The sequence below is a fragment of the Panicum virgatum genome, chromosome 3K, assembly GCF_016808335.1.
Source record: "Panicum virgatum strain AP13 chromosome 3K, P.virgatum_v5, whole genome shotgun sequence".
NCBI classification, from domain to species: domain Eukaryota; kingdom Viridiplantae; phylum Streptophyta; class Magnoliopsida; order Poales; family Poaceae; genus Panicum; species Panicum virgatum.
The window spans coordinates 37,913,892-37,931,649 of NC_053138.1; the positions used below are offsets into that span (position 1 = coordinate 37,913,892).

General features: G+C 45.2%; 1 protein-coding gene across 3 annotated transcripts; it reads right to left on the reverse strand.

The window, feature by feature from the left end:
* Nucleotides 1–1,231: 1,231 nt before the first annotated feature.
* LOC120699143 lies at nucleotides 1,232–10,568 on the reverse strand. 3 transcript variants are annotated; one of them, XM_039983015.1, is made up of 3 exons: nucleotides 10,362–10,568; nucleotides 10,104–10,269; nucleotides 1,232–9,122 (listed from the first exon to the last, which is right to left on the reverse strand). In XM_039983015.1, exon 3 carries the CDS (start codon nucleotides 6,446–6,448, stop codon nucleotides 4,526–4,528), a length of 1,923 nt encoding a protein of 640 aa, XP_039838949.1. In that variant the 5' UTR covers nucleotides 6,449–9,122; nucleotides 10,104–10,269; nucleotides 10,362–10,568; the 3' UTR covers nucleotides 1,232–4,525. The 3 variants fall into 2 exon arrangements, 2 of the variants coding, with proteins under 2 accessions (XP_039838949.1, XP_039838950.1); XR_005685245.1 differs by lacking the exon at nucleotides 1,232–9,122 and adding an exon at nucleotides 9,499–9,570 and having other exon boundaries at nucleotides 10,362–10,546.
* Between the last annotated feature and the right edge of the window lie 7,190 nt (nucleotides 10,569–17,758).

A 17,758-nucleotide genomic window follows, 5' to 3' on the forward strand; every position in this document is an offset into this window, starting at 1 on the left:
CGAGAGCTCCTCGAGATTTGGTTGGAGCTTGGATTGGACTTGAGATAAACCTTCTAAATCTTCACTTTCCATGTCCTCAAGCAATCCTTAGCTTCCAAAACCTTCTCGGCTAACATATTTGCTTCCAATTTATATAGCTTAGCACAAGAAAACTCTAAAGAGCATTAGTCTAAAAATAAATTGACACAGAGACTTACCTTTGTCACCATAGTAACTCCCTTGTATTAGCTGTAAATTCGCACATATATATAGGAGGAACTATGTATAATAGTAATTAAACTAAAACTAAACTTAACTAAAACACACAAAAACATAAGATAAAAACTTAAACTAAGGAAAACACAAAAACAAAATCTAATGAAAGCAAATTTAAACTAACTAGCACACAAATAGAAAACTCAAACTAAAAATTAAAACTAAAAGAAAAATTACATACAAACATAAACTCAAATTGATTAGGACTCGATTAATTAGTTCCCCGGCAACGGCGCCAGAAAAGCTTGTTGACGGCCCTTAAGCACGGCAAACCTTATACTGCAAGCGACAGTATCGTGTGTAGCTTTTCCCCAGGATGAGTATCATGGGTTTTGTCAATCCAAGGAACGAACTAATTAAGAACTAATTAACAAGAGTTTATGTATACTAAAGGTATAAGATAAAGAACTAATTAATCTACTTCTAATACTAATACTAATATAATAAGATAAACAATTAGAACAGAACTAGAACACTAATTAAGGGGTATTAACTAGGCTCTGATCTAGCTCTAATTGGATCCAAGACATGTATGATATGGGGTTTAACAATTAGATAAAAGTAACGAGATAACTAGCAGCTCAAGGTAAACAAGCATGTTCATGCATATTCATCAAAGCATAACTTAGATCTAGATCAATCAATCTAATCCCCTAGATCGGCTCATCCTTTCCCCGGCTCCACTGTCACTGGTAACCCGGTAATCGACGAAGAGCTTTCAACAGGCACTTAGATGAACAACGCGCATCCATCTAACTATTACGGTCTAATAACATAATTAGAGCAACTAGAACCTCTAATCACCATGATTATAAGAACTAGCAACTTCAACTATACTATTAGTAAACTAGATCAAAGATCAAGATCAAGAACACTTAGATGAATAACACCCTTAATGACATGATCTAATAAGCATGAATCTAGACATAAAGTTAATTACAGCTAGAACAAGCATAATTAGAGCAAGAATATGAAATTAGACAAGAACAATACTTTCATTAATAAGATGTATCAAACTTACAATCACTGGCCATAGATTGATGATGATACAAGACCTCTAGAGCAGAGCATTAGAGATCGCGTAGGATCTCTAAGTGACTCCCGGGAATTAGAAGAACTCTAATCCTAGACTAGAAACTCAACCCTCAACTCTCATCTAGTTGTTGTCCCTCTCCTCTACATCTTCGTCGCCTTGGTAATGAATTGGATGCGTCGACCAGGGGCCTACAGGGGTGCTAAATAGTCTGAGGAAGATGTGGCGAAAAAGGAAACCGAAACCGACTTGGGAATAGGTGGGGTCGGCCGACCAGAAGGCCTAGGCTCGGCCGACCCCCCTTCCATATTCGGCCTCTGCCTTCCATCTTTGGCGGGGACGTTGCTTGATGCTTAAGGAATTGTTGTACGAGGGTTCTGACTCCTGGAGATCTGGAATCTTCGATATCTTCCGAGATTGCACGAAATCTTCTAGTCTTGACTTGAATTGGAAGTATTCTCCTTGGATATCTTCTAGTTTCCGGTAGCTTCTGGAATCTTCCTGAAGCTTCTGATCTTGGAGAACCATGGGTGGCACAGAGGCTCAAAATATGCCATCCACGCCTCTCTTCAATCTTCGTCTTTATGAATACGCCATCTTGAGGGTCTTTTCTACTCGAGGTGGATCATGATGAAAATTGCGAAAAATTGCCCTAAAACCTGTCATAAATAGAAATACATTTTCTCCAAGACAATATCGCAAAATCCATAATAATTGATGATATTTTGTTAGTAAAGGCATAGTTGACGCATTAAATCAATGAAAATAATTATAAAATGATATAAAATATTCGTCTATAAGCAGCGTCAACACTCTCCAGTCGTTCATTTCAAGCTATAAAACTTCCAAGGGAACACCGGCTTCTTGCTCGATATAGCCTGATGCCATTTGAGCTAATCTGTTGGCCTTCGCATTGTCGTGTCGTTGTACCCTTTGAAATTGGATATAGTTGAATTTGGCCATTAGCTCCCGACAACGCAGAAGGTAAGGGTATAGCATATCGCTTGCACAATTGAAGTCTTCAGTAGATTGATTGATTGCCACTTGAGAATCTCCTCGCACAAGGACTGCATCAATACCTATTTCCAAAAGCAGCTCCAAACCCCTACACAATGCTTCGTACTCTGTCTGGTTATTGGTTCGCTTTTCTTGTAGGCAAAAGGCGAACTGAAATTCTGCCCCCCGAGGGGAAACAATCAAAATCCCAACTCCACAACCATCATTGCATGTAGATCCATCGAAATACATGGTCCAAGTGTTTATATTGACGAAGCATGTCTGGGGGGCCGATCGTTCCGTTATCAGATCGGCTAATGCTTGCCCCTTGACAGCCTTAGCTGGTCGAAACTTGATGTCAAACTCAGAAAGGGCAAACATCCACTTGCCTAGCCTTCCTTTGAGAATTGGGGCCGATAGCATGTATTTTATAATATCAGCCTTGCATACTACCAGTGTCTCGGCATTAAGCAGAGAGTGCCTAAGTTTAGTGCACGTGAAGTAAAGACACAAACATAAGCGCTCCATTTCAGAGTACCTGGTTTCTGCATCCAAAAGGCGTCGGCTGAGGTAATGAACCACCTGTTCCTTCCCACCAACTTCTTGTATCAATACTGAGCTGATAGAGACATCATCGGCTGAAATGTATATAATGAAAGGAAGGTCAAGGCGTGGCGGGGCCATCATAGGTGGTGATACAAGGTACTCCTTAAGCTTATCGAATGCCAATTGTTGGTCTGGTCCCTAAACGAAGTCTTCTCACTACGCTGTGTTTTGACCAGCGGCATGAATGCCTCCAATTTAGCTGACAGATTGGGAATAAATCTTCTGACGTAATTGATCTGTCCAATTAATTTCTGCAGCTCCAACTTGTTTGTCGGTGGAACCATCTCCTCAATTGCTTTCTTGCTTTTAGAACCGATCTCGATACCTCTTTCGTGGATCATGAACCCAAGAAACTGTCCGGCAGTAACACCGAACGCGCATTTGTCCGACTTGACGACTACATCATCAATATAGACTTCCACAAGTCGGCCAATCAGATCATGGAAGATGTAATTCATGGCCCGTTGGTATGTGGCACCAGCATTGCGCAAGCCAAAGGTCATAACCACAAACTCGAACAAGCCTTGAGGACAGCGAAACGCTGTCTTGAACACATCTTCTTCGGCCATGAAAATCTGGTTATACCCCGCATTGCCATCGAGGAAACTCATCATCTTGTGTCCAGCCGCGGCGTCAATTAAAACCTCAGCTATTGGCATTGGATATTCATCTTTAGGGGTCGCTCTGTTCAAGTCTCTAAAATCAATACAAATTCTGAGCTTCCCGTTCTTCTTCCAAACAGGGACAATGCTTGAAATCCAGGTGGCGTAACGACACTGGCGTATAAAGCCAGCTTTGATCATCCCCTCTCGATTTCCTCCTTGACCAAGTCAAGGATCTGGACATGGACTTTTCTAGGATGTTGAGCAAACGGCCGGAATCCAGGCTTGATTGGGAGCCTATGCTCAATAATAGACCGATCTAGACCAGGCATTTCATGGTACTCCCAAACAAAGCAATCAGAGAATTCTCGTAGTAGTTCAATCAATTTAGCTTTGAATATGGGTTCTAGCTTTTTACTAACCCAAGTAGGCCTAGAGCGATCTCCTAGGCCGATGTCAACAGACTCCAGCTCGTCTGTGGGGGTAAAGCCAAACCCGAGCTTGCTTTCTTCTACAAATTCATGTGTAGAATCAGCTGATGTCGGGAAAGGTCGAGGGTGGTCCTCTCCCTGCTTCCCATGTTCTTGTTCTTCCTGTTCTTCGCATGCTGAAATTTCTTTGATCGACGAAGCGTAAAGAACATTAACATAAAGAGACTGATCTCCAAGATCGTTCATTAAAATTTCATTGACAATATGAGTCTGTTCAATTTTTTGCGGCCGATCGCTCAGATCGGCCACTACAGGATTACAGCCTATAGAATGTCCTACGAGCCGATGTAAAGGGTCGGCATGGTTTGCGGAACTAAGGATACAAACAATTTTTTGCGGCCGATCGCAGAGATCGGCCACTACAGAGTTACAATCCATAGGGCTTGTTATAAGCCAATGCACAAGATCGGCTGTAGCTAGAGACTGAGCTAGACCTTTTTGTGGCCGGTCGCAGAGATCGGCCATTACAGGATTGCGAACTGTAGAAGTCCCTACGAGCCGATGTAGAGGATCGGCAGATGTCGAAGGGCGAGCTGAATCCATCACAGATCTTCGCCGGCTGCTGGTACCGGCATCAGCCCGTTTTTTGCCACGTGGACGGAGCTCCACTGGTATGTCTCCCTGCCCGATAGGCACTCGGCCTTCTCTGATGTCCAAAGACTAGCTCCTGCGCATGCAACTCCGTATGATTCATCGGCAGGAACAACTTCCACTTCATTGCCGTCCCACTGAATGAGGCAACGATGCATCGTAGACGGCACACAACAATTGGCGTGGATCCAGTCTCTGCCAAGTAATGCCGAGTATGGGCCGTCACTATCAACCACGAAGAAGGAAGTGTTGATTGTCTTGGAGCCGATGGTGAGTTCGACTGTCAGGATGCCCATTACTTGTGAAGTTTCTCCCCTAAAGTCATTGAGAGTAACATTCGTGGGGACTAGATCGGCCTTAGATCGGCCGATCTTTGTGCACAAAGAATAGGGCATGACATTGATCGCTGCTCCAGTGTCCACCATCATTCCTCCAAGTGATTTACCATTGATGAATCCCTTGAGATACAGTGGCTTAAGGTGGCGGTACTTCTTATCCACTGGCTTTTCAAAGACGATGGCAGCAGGACCGAGAGTAAGCTGTGCCATGGATTCAGTGACGGATGCAGGGGGCGGAGGGCGAAACTCATCTGGTAGTACAAACACCATGCTGACATTCGAGTTAGGTTCCTTGAACATGGCGTCAACTTTCTTCCCGAAGTCCTCTTCAGAGGAGCTCGAAGACGGGTGCTGCTCCGAGACGACCTTACTTGCAACCGCCTTAGGTGGTGCGGAAGCGACGGGCGGCTGCGTGTTGTCAGGCTCAGTTTTCCGCCTCCAAACGTTCTTCCGTTCTTGGCGTAGGCTGGGGATCTGATAAACTCCGGCTACTTTCTTCAGCTGCCGAAGATACTCTTCTTCAGCAAGCTCTAGACTCCGCAGTCGCTGAACCCTGCGCTTTTGCGATCTAGTCAAACCTCCAAGGCACCATTGTTCTAAATGGCATTCTTCTCGCCGCTGATCGGTCTGGGGACGACTCTCTTGCGTTGGGCGAGCCTGGGTCAATGTTGATGCACTTGGCGTCAGGTTTTTATATGTTGCTGCGTGGTCTCGACTGCGTTGCGGGGAAAACCTCCGTTGTTGACGTGGGGCGCCAGCTTGGTGGCGGGACGGAGGTGATGCTGGTCGGATGCGATCGAATACTGATGGTCTCCTACGTGTCACCCTGCGGTTGGAGCATTCTGGACAATCGTGAGGGGTTGGGAGCCTATCCATACATTGAGACCAGCAGTAGTAGAAGTAGGGACAACTCCAGTGTTCGCGTTCACTCTCCTGACCGTAGCGTCGCGGAGGTGAGGAGTATCGACGCTCTTCTTCGTAGCAGCGGCGTTGTCTGCGGTAGTACGATTCTTCTTCGTCACGGCGCCGGCTACCGTGGTCGTTTTGCTGGTGCCGGGTGTACATATTCAGCAGATCGGCAGAACTTGGTCTTGCTTTGCGATGCCTCTCAACTGTCTTAGCCGAAGTATGCTCTTCGGCTTTAAACTCCAGTGTCGGGTCGTCGCGGGGGTCGGCCTTGGATTTCCCCTTATCTCTGGGGCCAACACTAGCCATGTTGATCGTGAACATCCATGTTGGAGCCTCCTCGTCGCGACGGAGCACCCTACCGATGGCCACTGCCTGTTTGACCCGCTGACAGAAAGCCGATTCCTGTTCTGCTGACATCATAGGACAAACCGCGTTGACATGGAAGGGATCTAGGTCCGTTTTCATCTGAGGGCGGTGGAAAATTAGCCTCCCTTGCTCGATGGCCTTCTGAATCTCCGTACGCAGTATGCGGCATTCAGCAGTGGTATGGCCGTCAAGGCGATTGTGCCATTTACAGTATTTGCGGCCTCGTATCTCCTCAGCCGTCGGCACCTGATGTCCAGGCATCGGTACCAGATGCTTTTCTTTGAGAAGTAGGTCAAAAATTTGCTCGGTCTTGGATACGTCGAAATCGAAACCTGGAGCAGGCTCCGGTATCCTCACCCATGGGCACCTTAACGGGTGCTTTGGCCTCGACCATTGAACCAAGAAAGCATCAGTTTCAACATCCGAACCCTCCTCATCGGCTTCTATATAGCCGATGGCCTTTTTGGGCTTTTCGTGGTAAGTATCAGCTTGATCACGCTCATAGGCTACCACTCTGGAAACCAGTTGGCCGATCGAGTCACAATCGGATGGCCCCAATGCTGCTCTGATGCTCCTCTGCAGGCCATTGCGTGCAATCTCCGCTATGGTCTTTTCTGACAGATGCAAGGAATAGCACCTGTTCCTGACTTCGCGGAAGCGCTGTATATAGTGCTGCACATCTTCGCCCAAGCGTTGCTTGACATTCTGGAGGTCAGTAAACGTTGCCTCTTCGGCGCTGGTCAAGAAGTGAGCATGGAATTGCTCCTCGAGCTACTTCCATGTGGTGATGGACCCCGGAGGGAGGGTGGTATACCATCCGAACGCGGGTCCCGTCAGTGAAAGAGCAAATAGCCGAATCCTCATGAAATCAGCTCTGGATGCAGGTCCCAGCTGAGCTAGATATCGACTGATGTGCTCGACGGTGCTGGTCCCTTCGTTGCCACTGAACTTAGTGAAGTCAGGGATCTTGAACTTGGGGGGTGGTTCAATCAAATCGTAGGCCTCTGGATACGGCTTGGCGTACGAAATAGCGTCGCGTTTGGGCAAGACGCCGTACCTATTTCTCATGAACTCATCCAAATCCTGCTGACCTGGGATGTAACCAGGTCGCGTGGCATACATGGCCGGCTCCTCCCGAGCCGGCCCTGAGGCGTACTTGTTGTACCAGTCCTGGGAGTCCTGATCCAGGGCCTTTGACATGTGAGGTGCCATGGCGGCCTCCGCAGCTCCCTTCCTGCTCGCGGCAGCGGCAGTGACATTGACAGGGTTGGGGTACGGCAAAGGTGGCTTTTCCCCTGGTTCCAACTGACGGTACCTGAGCAGGCAGTTGAAGCCTTCCGGAATTACCAAAGGTGCAGTGGAGTATGCCTTCGGCGCCAGGTCCAATCCGTCTTGAGGAGGGTACATGATAAACTCAGCAATTGTGTCGCCCTGAACCTCAATGTGAATGGGTTGCAGAGGGCGAGAGTAGAACCGAGCTTCTCCAATATTGTTGTTCAATTCAGGGCCGGTGATGTGCAACGGCTCACCGGCCAGGGCTGTCCTGACAGTCTTGACCACGATGTTGTCCATGCGATTGATTATGGCTTCAGACTGCCTGATAAGAGCATGTGCCGTCATGGAGTATATTTCCTCGAGCAGTGCCTGGGTGCGCTCCATTGATGGTACCATGAGGTCTACCTTGTCCAGCGGATCCAGCGGACGGTTCGGGATCTTGATTCCGCCGGAGCGAGTTATGGCATACTTGCTGAGCAACTTTTCTGCGAACTCTTCGCATATTTGGTTGCAGCGATCTTTGTGCTCTTGAGGGAGTTGCGAGACATCCTTGATCGGTACACACCCGTCGGCGTCTGGTACCGCAATCTGCTTGTCGTTCACCTTTGGCGGCATCTTGTCGATGGGTCGAATCAAGTGTTCCACTGGGCGTGCCAAAAATGTGTTGCACGCGGGAAACCGTTAGTGAATAGCAACCAACGCATTGCAGCACAATAAGAGTCGGGAGGTGTATGTGAGCCGATCGGGCTGCTCCTCACAGTGCGGCTCAACCAGCTTTTCCCGAGCTGGTTCGGGTTTGGCGTGTACGGTGGATGGGCGTGCCACCTAGCTGACGACCTAGCCAGGAAGGTTGTGGTGTTGATGGAAGGCGATGTTCTCCTATTCTCCTGAAAAGGAACAAAGAAAACAAAGATGATATTAAATACTGGCCAGATCGCACAGATCGGCCTGACACGAATAGTGTCGCACAGATCGGCACATATTTGCCGATCCTTGGGTAAAGCACAGAAGCGTATATAGATGAAAGCTATCGACCGATCCACAGATCGGTTTAGTGTTTATTCAAATCTCTAGGAACGTATCGCTTTCGAGGACGTAAAAAGCTAGATGTAACACATGTAGATGCAAGCCGAACTAGAACAAAGTAAAAGAATCTACTATGCTTTATTTGCAAGTTCAGCAGCGTATAGCAATCGTGATATAATCATGTGTCATGATAACAGCACGAACGAATCTTACATAAAGTAAACTTGATGCTAGATTCGTTAAGATAACTAATGAATCCCCGTGTTGAAGCAAGTTCAGCACGGATTTCATTATGATAACTAACGTATCTCATGTTAAGGTAAAACTGTAACACCCTGGCCTCCTACGAAACCAGAGGTTACCACAAAACACAATTTTTTTCAAAGATCTAGACATAATTAAAAATTTCGGCAGAGTTTCCCTTGTAAACTGAGCATCCAGACAAATCACACACATGCAGATAATAGTGTATCAATGAGACAACAAAGAATCACAGCCCAGACCCGACGCCATAGAACCCCAAACTTTAACCACCTTAAAATTAAACAAATAATGAGCTAGTGAATAAATCATTGTAATTGTGCCATGTGCTGAACTACTCCCATCTCCCTTGCATGTCGCGCTCAACTTGTACCTAAAAACCAAAGGAAAACAAGGGTGAGTAAAAATACTCAGCAAGTACACTTCAGAACTAGAAAACCAATATTTGACATGAACAAAGAAATATCCGAATCGAATATCATGAAGACTGTAGTTTCCGTCTAAAACGGACAATCCTGAATTTTCCTTTGCATTTACCGGTAAAGCCGAGTAAGTGGGGCCAGCACTTACTCATAGGAACATGAACATAAGAACCAAATTACACAGCCGGATTCACCGGGACATGAACTGAATTAAAGGAAATCACTTGAAACTTGAATCATGAAATTTGAACATTAACCGGATCCGTGGAAAACAAAACTCAGGGAACAAACAATTAGTGAACAAATCACCACATAGGTTCATCATGCACTTGCCTTTACGACGCAACTTGTGGCGCACTAGGAATAGAAGATTAGATCTGTTCCCAGATTCACCTCCACCTAAACAACAGTGACTCGCATTTTAGATGTAGCCCAGAATTTGACGAACCAAGATAAAACAAGCATCCTTTTTATAAGACAGGTAGTCACTACGGCTACTAAATTGGAATGTATTTGTTTTTTTCCCTCATTGCCTGTTCAACATGATTTCAGTTTGCCTAATGCCACTACTATGAGACTGATCAGCACTACATCAAGGTGACACGTTGCTTGAAACCAATAATCCAGGAACACCTTGGAACATTTGAAACTAAAAAAAAAATAGATCAGCTAAATACTTTTCTAATTAGTGTCTAGATTAGGGAGGATCAGAACAGCTCCAATCAATAGCACTCCCCGTGCTCCTGTTTCGGATTAAATGGTAGAGAGAAATGCTTGTAATTATGTTTGAGAGGAAAAGACCACCGATTCCCAAAAGAACATGATAGGGGGCAGATCGACATACATAGGCTAACCAGTTAAATTGCCATGTGACCAACCAAGATTCCTTTGTAACAAGAGATTTGCTAAGAAAATTGATTTCAGGACTTTACCCAAAACTGGAGGTGCAGCCACCCAGATCGGCACTCCGCCCTTGGCTGCCTCTCCTCTATGGCTTGCAGAAAGCACAGGAGGAAGCGGCCAGCAGTAGGGGGCAGCGGCAAGCAGTAGGACGGCAGCCAGCAGGAACTCCCCAACGATGGAGCAGCAGGGACAGCCCTGGCAGCGCACAGCAGCAGCAACGGCAAGAATCAGCAGCGCACAGCAGCACAACCCAGAACCAATTGGGAAGCAGATCCAACGCCACTCACCTGTAGGGGAGGAGCAGCTGCAGCGACCAGCAGGGAGGGACGCAGCAGCAGCAGCACACGGGAGCAGCAGCACCTGGCCGTGAGATTGGAAGGACAGGGTAGGGGGAACGGAGACGCAGCTTAGATGGAGCGGCGGCGGCAGGAAAGAAAAGAGCGATGGCCTGGCATGGATACGGGGACACAAGTAACCCTAGGAAAAATCCAATGGTCCAGATCTTTACGGCCCGGTACCAATCCGTTCGGTACCCAAATAAGACATGTGAGTAGTGAAGCGGATTCGTTTCGACGAACTCTTTGCAACCACGGTCTCCGATCAACCATGTGACGGATGGATCAAAAAGTCAATTTTGTCTCAGACTCGGTCCACGTCTCCTAATTACAAATAAATCAATTTGTTTCTTTTGGGATATTACAAAAACTCAACATGATATTCGTCACGGTAACTAATAGACCGCGCCATAAAAAACGCTTCAGTACACGATCTATCAGGCGACTAACGCCCTATTGCCCTAAAGAAGCTAATCTTTAGGGCAGCATGACGATTACCTTGATCTCTAGTCGCTAGAGTTGGCTATGCGCCGAAAGAGAGTTGGAGACACCCGTGTGCGTCGTGCGTAGAATGACGTCGGTATATTATGAAGCATATGGGTACATATTTATAGTCCGGAGACTTGGGCGGCAAGCCTGCCCTTTCCTTATCTAAAACGACTTATTATTAAACTAGGACTCTAAACTTTCTATAACTAACTAAGATACAAGCCCGTAGGCGGATACAGAAAGGAAACGGACTCGAAGCTTCCTTGTACGGTCCGGCGTTGGCTCTCTACGATCGGCTTCCTTCGGGTGTCTCTAATCGGCTTCTTTTCTGGGCCTTCTGACATTTTGGCCCATTATCAGTATCAGCCAAAATCCGATGCCAACACCTATATACTTCTCTATTACTTGGGTTCTATGATAACTGAAGCATATATAGATATAACGATCATACTAAACACTTTGGAGCAGCAGGTCCTCTCTGACTCTCGAAAAGACTGGGAAGGGTTAGTCAGGATAAGGCTGCTGAGAGCTCTACGAACATCAACCCTAACGTGGTGGATTACAAAGGCCTAACAGAGCTGTCACCCCTTGGGCTACCACAACTATCCTGAGGATTGAGCGCAATCTCAGGTAAACTCTAGTCTAGACACCATGTCTACACTAGCGATTACTACCCTAGTCACCTAGCATAACTAGCGCACTCAATACGAGCAAAGATCTCATGCAGTTGTATAACTACTATATTCTAATCTATCGTATTGTAAGGCATAAAGTAAATGGACAAGATAAATATATTAAAGCACAAGTCTTGCAAAGTAAAGATATAAAGACATACCAATCTTTGAAGACTTGTCCAGAACCAGAGCATAACTCTGCTCTCCCTAACTCTCAAGTAGATCTAATCTATTACATTGGAATGTCTAGCCCTAGTTTTCTACAATGATAAGAGGTTATCCTTACATGGGACGCCTCTAAATCAATGAGCTATTGAATATAACAATGAATAATGAATTAGGGTTTTCCTCTGGCCTTGCTTATATAGCCTGGAGCGATGAACGATAGCTCTTGGATCAAATCGACTTGGATACCCGACTAGGATTGATCCTCAAGGTCGGTTTAGTTTGCTTGCCGAAGGGGATAAGAATTGGCCATGTGGAGAGCACGGGCGTGCTCTAGGGTGAGCACGGGCGTGCTCCCCTCAATGCCAGGTGGGCCTAGCTTGCAGGTGTCATCTTCTGGTGTCTTCTAGAGTCTTCTTGACTAGGCATGCGATTTGTTTATGATCTGGACACGTGGTTTCTTCGTAATTCTTGATAACTCTCGCTGGTTTTCCTGTATAGTCCCTAAAAATATATAATTCTACCAAAACTCGTGGAACTTTATCAGATAAACAATTAGACTATGTTTGGCATACAATTTAGTCCTTTTCTTATGCTAATTGACTATAAATTTATATGATAACAAGTGTCAACAAGCTCCCCCAAGCTTACCCTTTGCTAGTCCCTAGCAAAGCCAAACTTAAAGATGGATCAGGAGTTGCTACTATGCTTTCATACCTCAAAAGTACATAAGCTTTCAAACAAAGCTCTCTAAAAAATAGACTTTCAACTTACTCATGCTATCTTTAACCATGGAGCTTATAGCTTTTCTTGGATCTTGAGTAATTGAAAGACAGAATAATCAAGTGAAACACTGTGTATCAAGTCTTCGATCAACTATCATCCTAGAGTTTTTGCAAGTTTTCAAAATAAATCTCAGAGTTTACTATTGTATGACCCTCTCTAATCTCTCATATATGGTATTGATGAATCCTTACTAAGGCAGTAATGATGTTATGCCTTCTCTTCTCTCAATGGGATATGTATGAATGTATAGAACAAGGCAACAATACATTGGTGCCTTCTTTCTTTCTTTCTCTCCTCACTCTAATCTATGGTTGATACGTGCAGTTCATAGGTGGGGATACAACTCATAGCATACTTTCTAAACATATATTGTAAAGTCAAACAATGGATCCAAACAACGAGTCACACAATCAAATCAAGATGTGCAAAAGTATAAGTATAGGTGGTATATGGGATATATGGGATGGTAATAATAATGGATGATAGTGAATGAGGGTGTAAGGCTGATTCTACTCTAGCTCCTTTTTATATATCTCTCTTTTGGAAGCTTTTGAGAGTATTTGGGCTGCATAACCTCTTTCTTTCTTTCTTCTCTTTTTTATATAAAGAGAGGTGGGTCCTACTCACCCTGGACTTGTGTCTATTTTTCTCTCTATTTTAGAGACATGGGCTCTTCTTGTCCTCGGACACTTGTCCATCATTCATCTCTATCTCTTTTTGTTTTTTTAGGGAGGTAGGCTCTACTCGCCCGTAGGACACTTGTCCATTTTTCATCCCCCTTTTCTTTTCTTTCAGCAGCCTCAAGCCTCTTTTTGATAATAATTATTGGAGAGATAAGAGATATCAATATGGAGCTTTTACTTAGAATCATAAAGGAAATATTTTTAGGTGTCTACTCCCAGGGTAGGAGTATAACATTTTTAGATGATCTCATTGGGATCACATGGGCTTTTATAAGAACTTTGCGTACTTCCGAATTAGAAGCAGCATATTTGTGGAGTGGAGAAGGTAATGTGCACATTGCTCTTGATTTTAAAAGCATGACAAGTTCTAAGGGTAAACAGAGCTTGACTAAACTCAATGTAAAGTAGGTAGCAAAAATATTCCTCACAGTTTTAAATAGCATGCATGTATGACTGTGGTAGGAATTTTATTCTCTATCATACAGGAACTCATCATGTAGCATTTTTAGTTTTTCAAAAGATAAATCTCTAGAACTCAGTATCTCTAGGAACTTAGACAAATAACAGCTCAAACTTTCATATATCATATCCGTCAATTACCTAGACTTGGATCAAGCATTGCTACTACAAGTTTAAGTGCAGAGCAAATATCTAGTTAAGACAGTTTTTAAATATGACAAGAGAGAGTCTAAGGTTGAAAACTAGGCACTTGAAAGGAATTACAACGAAGCAACTATTCATCATTTCCATACTTTTTTTAGAGTTCAATTAAACAGAGCATAAGCAAACAGGTGCACGTTTATTTATTTATTTATTCTCACACTCTAATAAAAGCATATATATAAATATATAAAGACTAAATAAAGGCTCATACATTTTATTTGGTTTCATAGATTATGCATCTTTTTAATTCTTTTCAAAATAAAGTAAACATAAATAAATGTAAATAATAAAGGCATAGGATAGCAATACAAGTAATACATGTGATGTTATCCCTAGCAGCCACCCCTGTATAGATTTTTCAATGATTGAGGTGCCATCTCCCTTGGTACCATCTTATTGGTCCCGATCGCCACCACCACCTGCCTTTTTTCTTGTTCTTGGATTTCTTACTTTTAGAGATGGACCACCCAGTCTCTTCCTTTGATCCTTCACTGTTAAAGCTCTGCAAAGACATATTATCCATCATATCTTCCCCTTCATTAAGATGGTAACAAGAATTGTTAGTAAATAATGGCTCCTTGCCACAAGAGTTACTATTAGAAGAAATGTCTACCTTAGACATAGCTCTCTTCTTTTTGGGTTCACTTGTTGGCAATTGAGGTCCATCTTCCTCTTGATTTAGACCCTCCATGGGCTCTTTACTACTCATGGCTTGTTCAGATAGGATTTTCAGTTTTGCCCACTTGCTTTAGTCCAACAAGTACTTGTCTTCCTTGCCATGAATGACAAACTAATTATCATTTGGAATTATCTTCTCCCTTCCATTTTCATTCTCTTCATTATCTTTCCTGAGGTTCAGATTATTTTGAGTATCCAAGGCTCCATCCTTAGTTAGAGAGCCTCCCTGAGGACTTTTGTCTGATATTATCTTTGAACAGCTATTGGAGCCACCTTCTGTCATCCCTTTGGACATTTGGTTTATATCAATCATTCCCAAGGTAGGGTGTAACACTGCAATTGGAGTAGCCATGTTGAAGCTTGTTGCATCCTGCTCTTTTTTATCTTGTTCCAAGGTTTCCTCCATATTATCTTCATAAGTAGAGTCAAACTCCCTATCCATTCTCCCTATTCTATCAAATTTACCAAAGCCTCTTTTCCCTCCTTCATCTTTCTGAAAGTTGTCCTTGTTTCTTCCCGTTGATTGGTTTCTGTCACCTGGATTACTAGGACCTTGTCCTAGAGCTGGAGGAGCCCCTTTGCTCCCTTTTCTAGATTGCTCCACCTCAAATCTAAAGAAAATGCCTTCCTCATTGATGAAGAATTCCAACTCTCCATTAACAGTCGAAGGATTTCTGCACCTAGCCTGGACCCTTACTGCATCTATTCTAACCAAGCTCAATTCATCCACAACTAAAGGCTTAGCCACTAAGGCAGTGATCTCCTTTATCAACTCAATGTCTCTCGCAATCCCTGGCATGTTATGAATTTTGATCCAGATTGTTTGTAGGACTGAGAATGTCTTTGGATCAATATCAGTCTTCAGTAATTTACCAGATAACTTGTAGAGAGACATCTTAAACTCAGATAACTTGATAAAAGTTTCCTGTAAGCTTTTGTTTGGGAAAACCACCAGATACTCCTGCATATCCATTCTTCTCACCTGAAAATCCCAGTCAGGCTTCAACATGGCAACGGGGCCCCGATCCCCAATTCCTCGCGGGGAATTCACCTATTAGGGGACAGGGATGGAGCTGAGTTCATCCCGCCGGGGATCAAAATGGCAGCAAACTAATCCCCCTCGGGGCTAGCGGGGACGGGGATGGTTCCGTGTCCCCCGATCCCCGAGTCCCCGACCCACAAGCAACTGTGCAGGCGCGAACCAGTGAGGAAAGCCCATCTAAAGGCCCAGCTACGCAGCCAATTATATATACCACGACTAACCCTAAGCCTATCCATCCATTCTTTCCCACGCCGCTTTCCCATCTCCCGCACGCCACCTCCCATCTCTCGCACCACGACACCAAATGCGACTCAGCCGAGGTGCTGACACAGCACGGCCACCAGATACATGGCTCCACCTCGCCCTCTCCTCTCCAGTCTCCACCTTCCACTCTCGACACACACAGTGCCTGCCTGCATCTCCATGTGGCATGTCGAGCGCCCTAGCCTGCTCTTGTTCTGTGTTCCAAGAGAACACCGGTGGCTCAAATCCAGCTAGAAACAACCGAGCATGCAACGCTGATGATGCTCATGCTATCTAGATCAGAGTGCTAGTAAGTGCAATGGTGTATGTTGCGTGCTTGTGCATTAAAAGCCTGCTCTTGCTCCTTCCCTCTATATTTGTGCGCTCCTAAATCTGCGAATGAGATGATGCATGTATGTGTTGATGTATGTACTGTGTGCTTGAGCAAGCTTCTATATATTGGGGAAAAAATAATGGAATTTCATGGTGTTCAATTTGTTCTGTTCTGCTAATGCAGTCTTCTATGGTTGTTCTCTTCTATGTTGTCTCGTTGAGACGGCCCCGCGGGGATTAATTCCCCGCTCGGGGACAGGGATGGGGAAAAGTTTAGCCCCGACAGTTTTGACGGGGACGGGGGTGGGGGAAATTTTGTCCCCGCGGGGACGGGGATGGGGACTCATCCCCCGATGGGGAATTCCCCATTGCCATCTGGAGTTCTTTGTTGATTTTGTCCACATCAGCTTCTCCATTTAGGATAATCATTATCCTTGTATTCTGATTCTTTTTCACTGTATCTTCTGGAATGTCCAGGGCATAAAAACCCTAACTAGGAATACCAAAATCAAACATCTCTAGCCTCTTGGTCAAGCCTTTGCAGTCCACTACCATATGCTCTTTCTATTTACACTTATAGCACACTGATTCATTTTTGCAATCTGCCTGATGTTGACCAGTCCATAAGCACCTGAAGCAGCAAACATCATACGGATTGCCTTGAGGATTCTCAAACTAACCCAGCCTTTGATCAACCCGGAATCCACCACCTTGATTCCAGCTTGCTAAGGACCTGCTCTCTGTTGAACGACCGGTTCCCCTCAGCTCTGTTCTGATAGGGTCCCTTCCCTCTCTCCCAATTCCTCTGTCCTACTTGATTTCCTCCTCTTGGATCATTCCACTCCATTCTTCTCCCCTCGTAGCCCCCCTTTCACCCTCACCCTACAACCGAGGACCGCGTTGGAGTTGGTACCTTAGATCTTGATCTTGTTGGTACTCCAACCCCAGCAGATCCTCCTCCTCTATCCAGTCCTCTTGGCAGCACTTCCCTGGTGGCCGCTGCGTCCCTTGCGGCCGCAACGAAGGAAGACGAGAGCGGCTGAGGTTGGCGAGTGGGGAAAATTTTCCTGGCTAAATGACCTAATCTTCTTCCCTCTTAAGTGCTAGCCCGATAAGCTATATCCATTATTAGTCTTCCCTTCGGAATCCAGTAAAGGCCCGGCCCAAGAGATTTTGGCCCAGCCGGCCTCCAGGAGTGTCTGAACCGTTCATCCCCTCCTTCCCCTATCCTAACCTCTTCTTCAAGAGGCTTTTACTTGTATGCCATTATAAAAGTTCGTAATTACTTGTGTGCCACTAAAAAGTTCACTCGTACTTCTATGCCATCGCACGAACTTTTTTTTACCTGTACGCCATTCCGTCCAACTGCTGTTAGAACTTAACAGTTTTGCAGCTCTGTCAAGTGGGACCAACCTATGAAATTGTCCATCTTGCCCTTGACTCATCCAGTCGCCGTGAGCCCCTCTCTGCCCCATCCCGAGCCCATCTCGTACTCCATCTCTCCCTGTCCTCCCTCGCCCCTCCCTCAGACCTCCCCCTTGGCTGCTCGGGCTCCTTCACGGACACGGAGGGCGGCGGCGCAGGGCGGGCCGC

Bases quoted from the DNA above. Each gene is read 5' to 3' on its own strand.
- LOC120699143 (XM_039983015.1), bottom strand. From the start codon at position 6,448: ATGCCTGGACATCAGGTGCCGACGGCTGAGGAGATACGAGGCCGCAAA.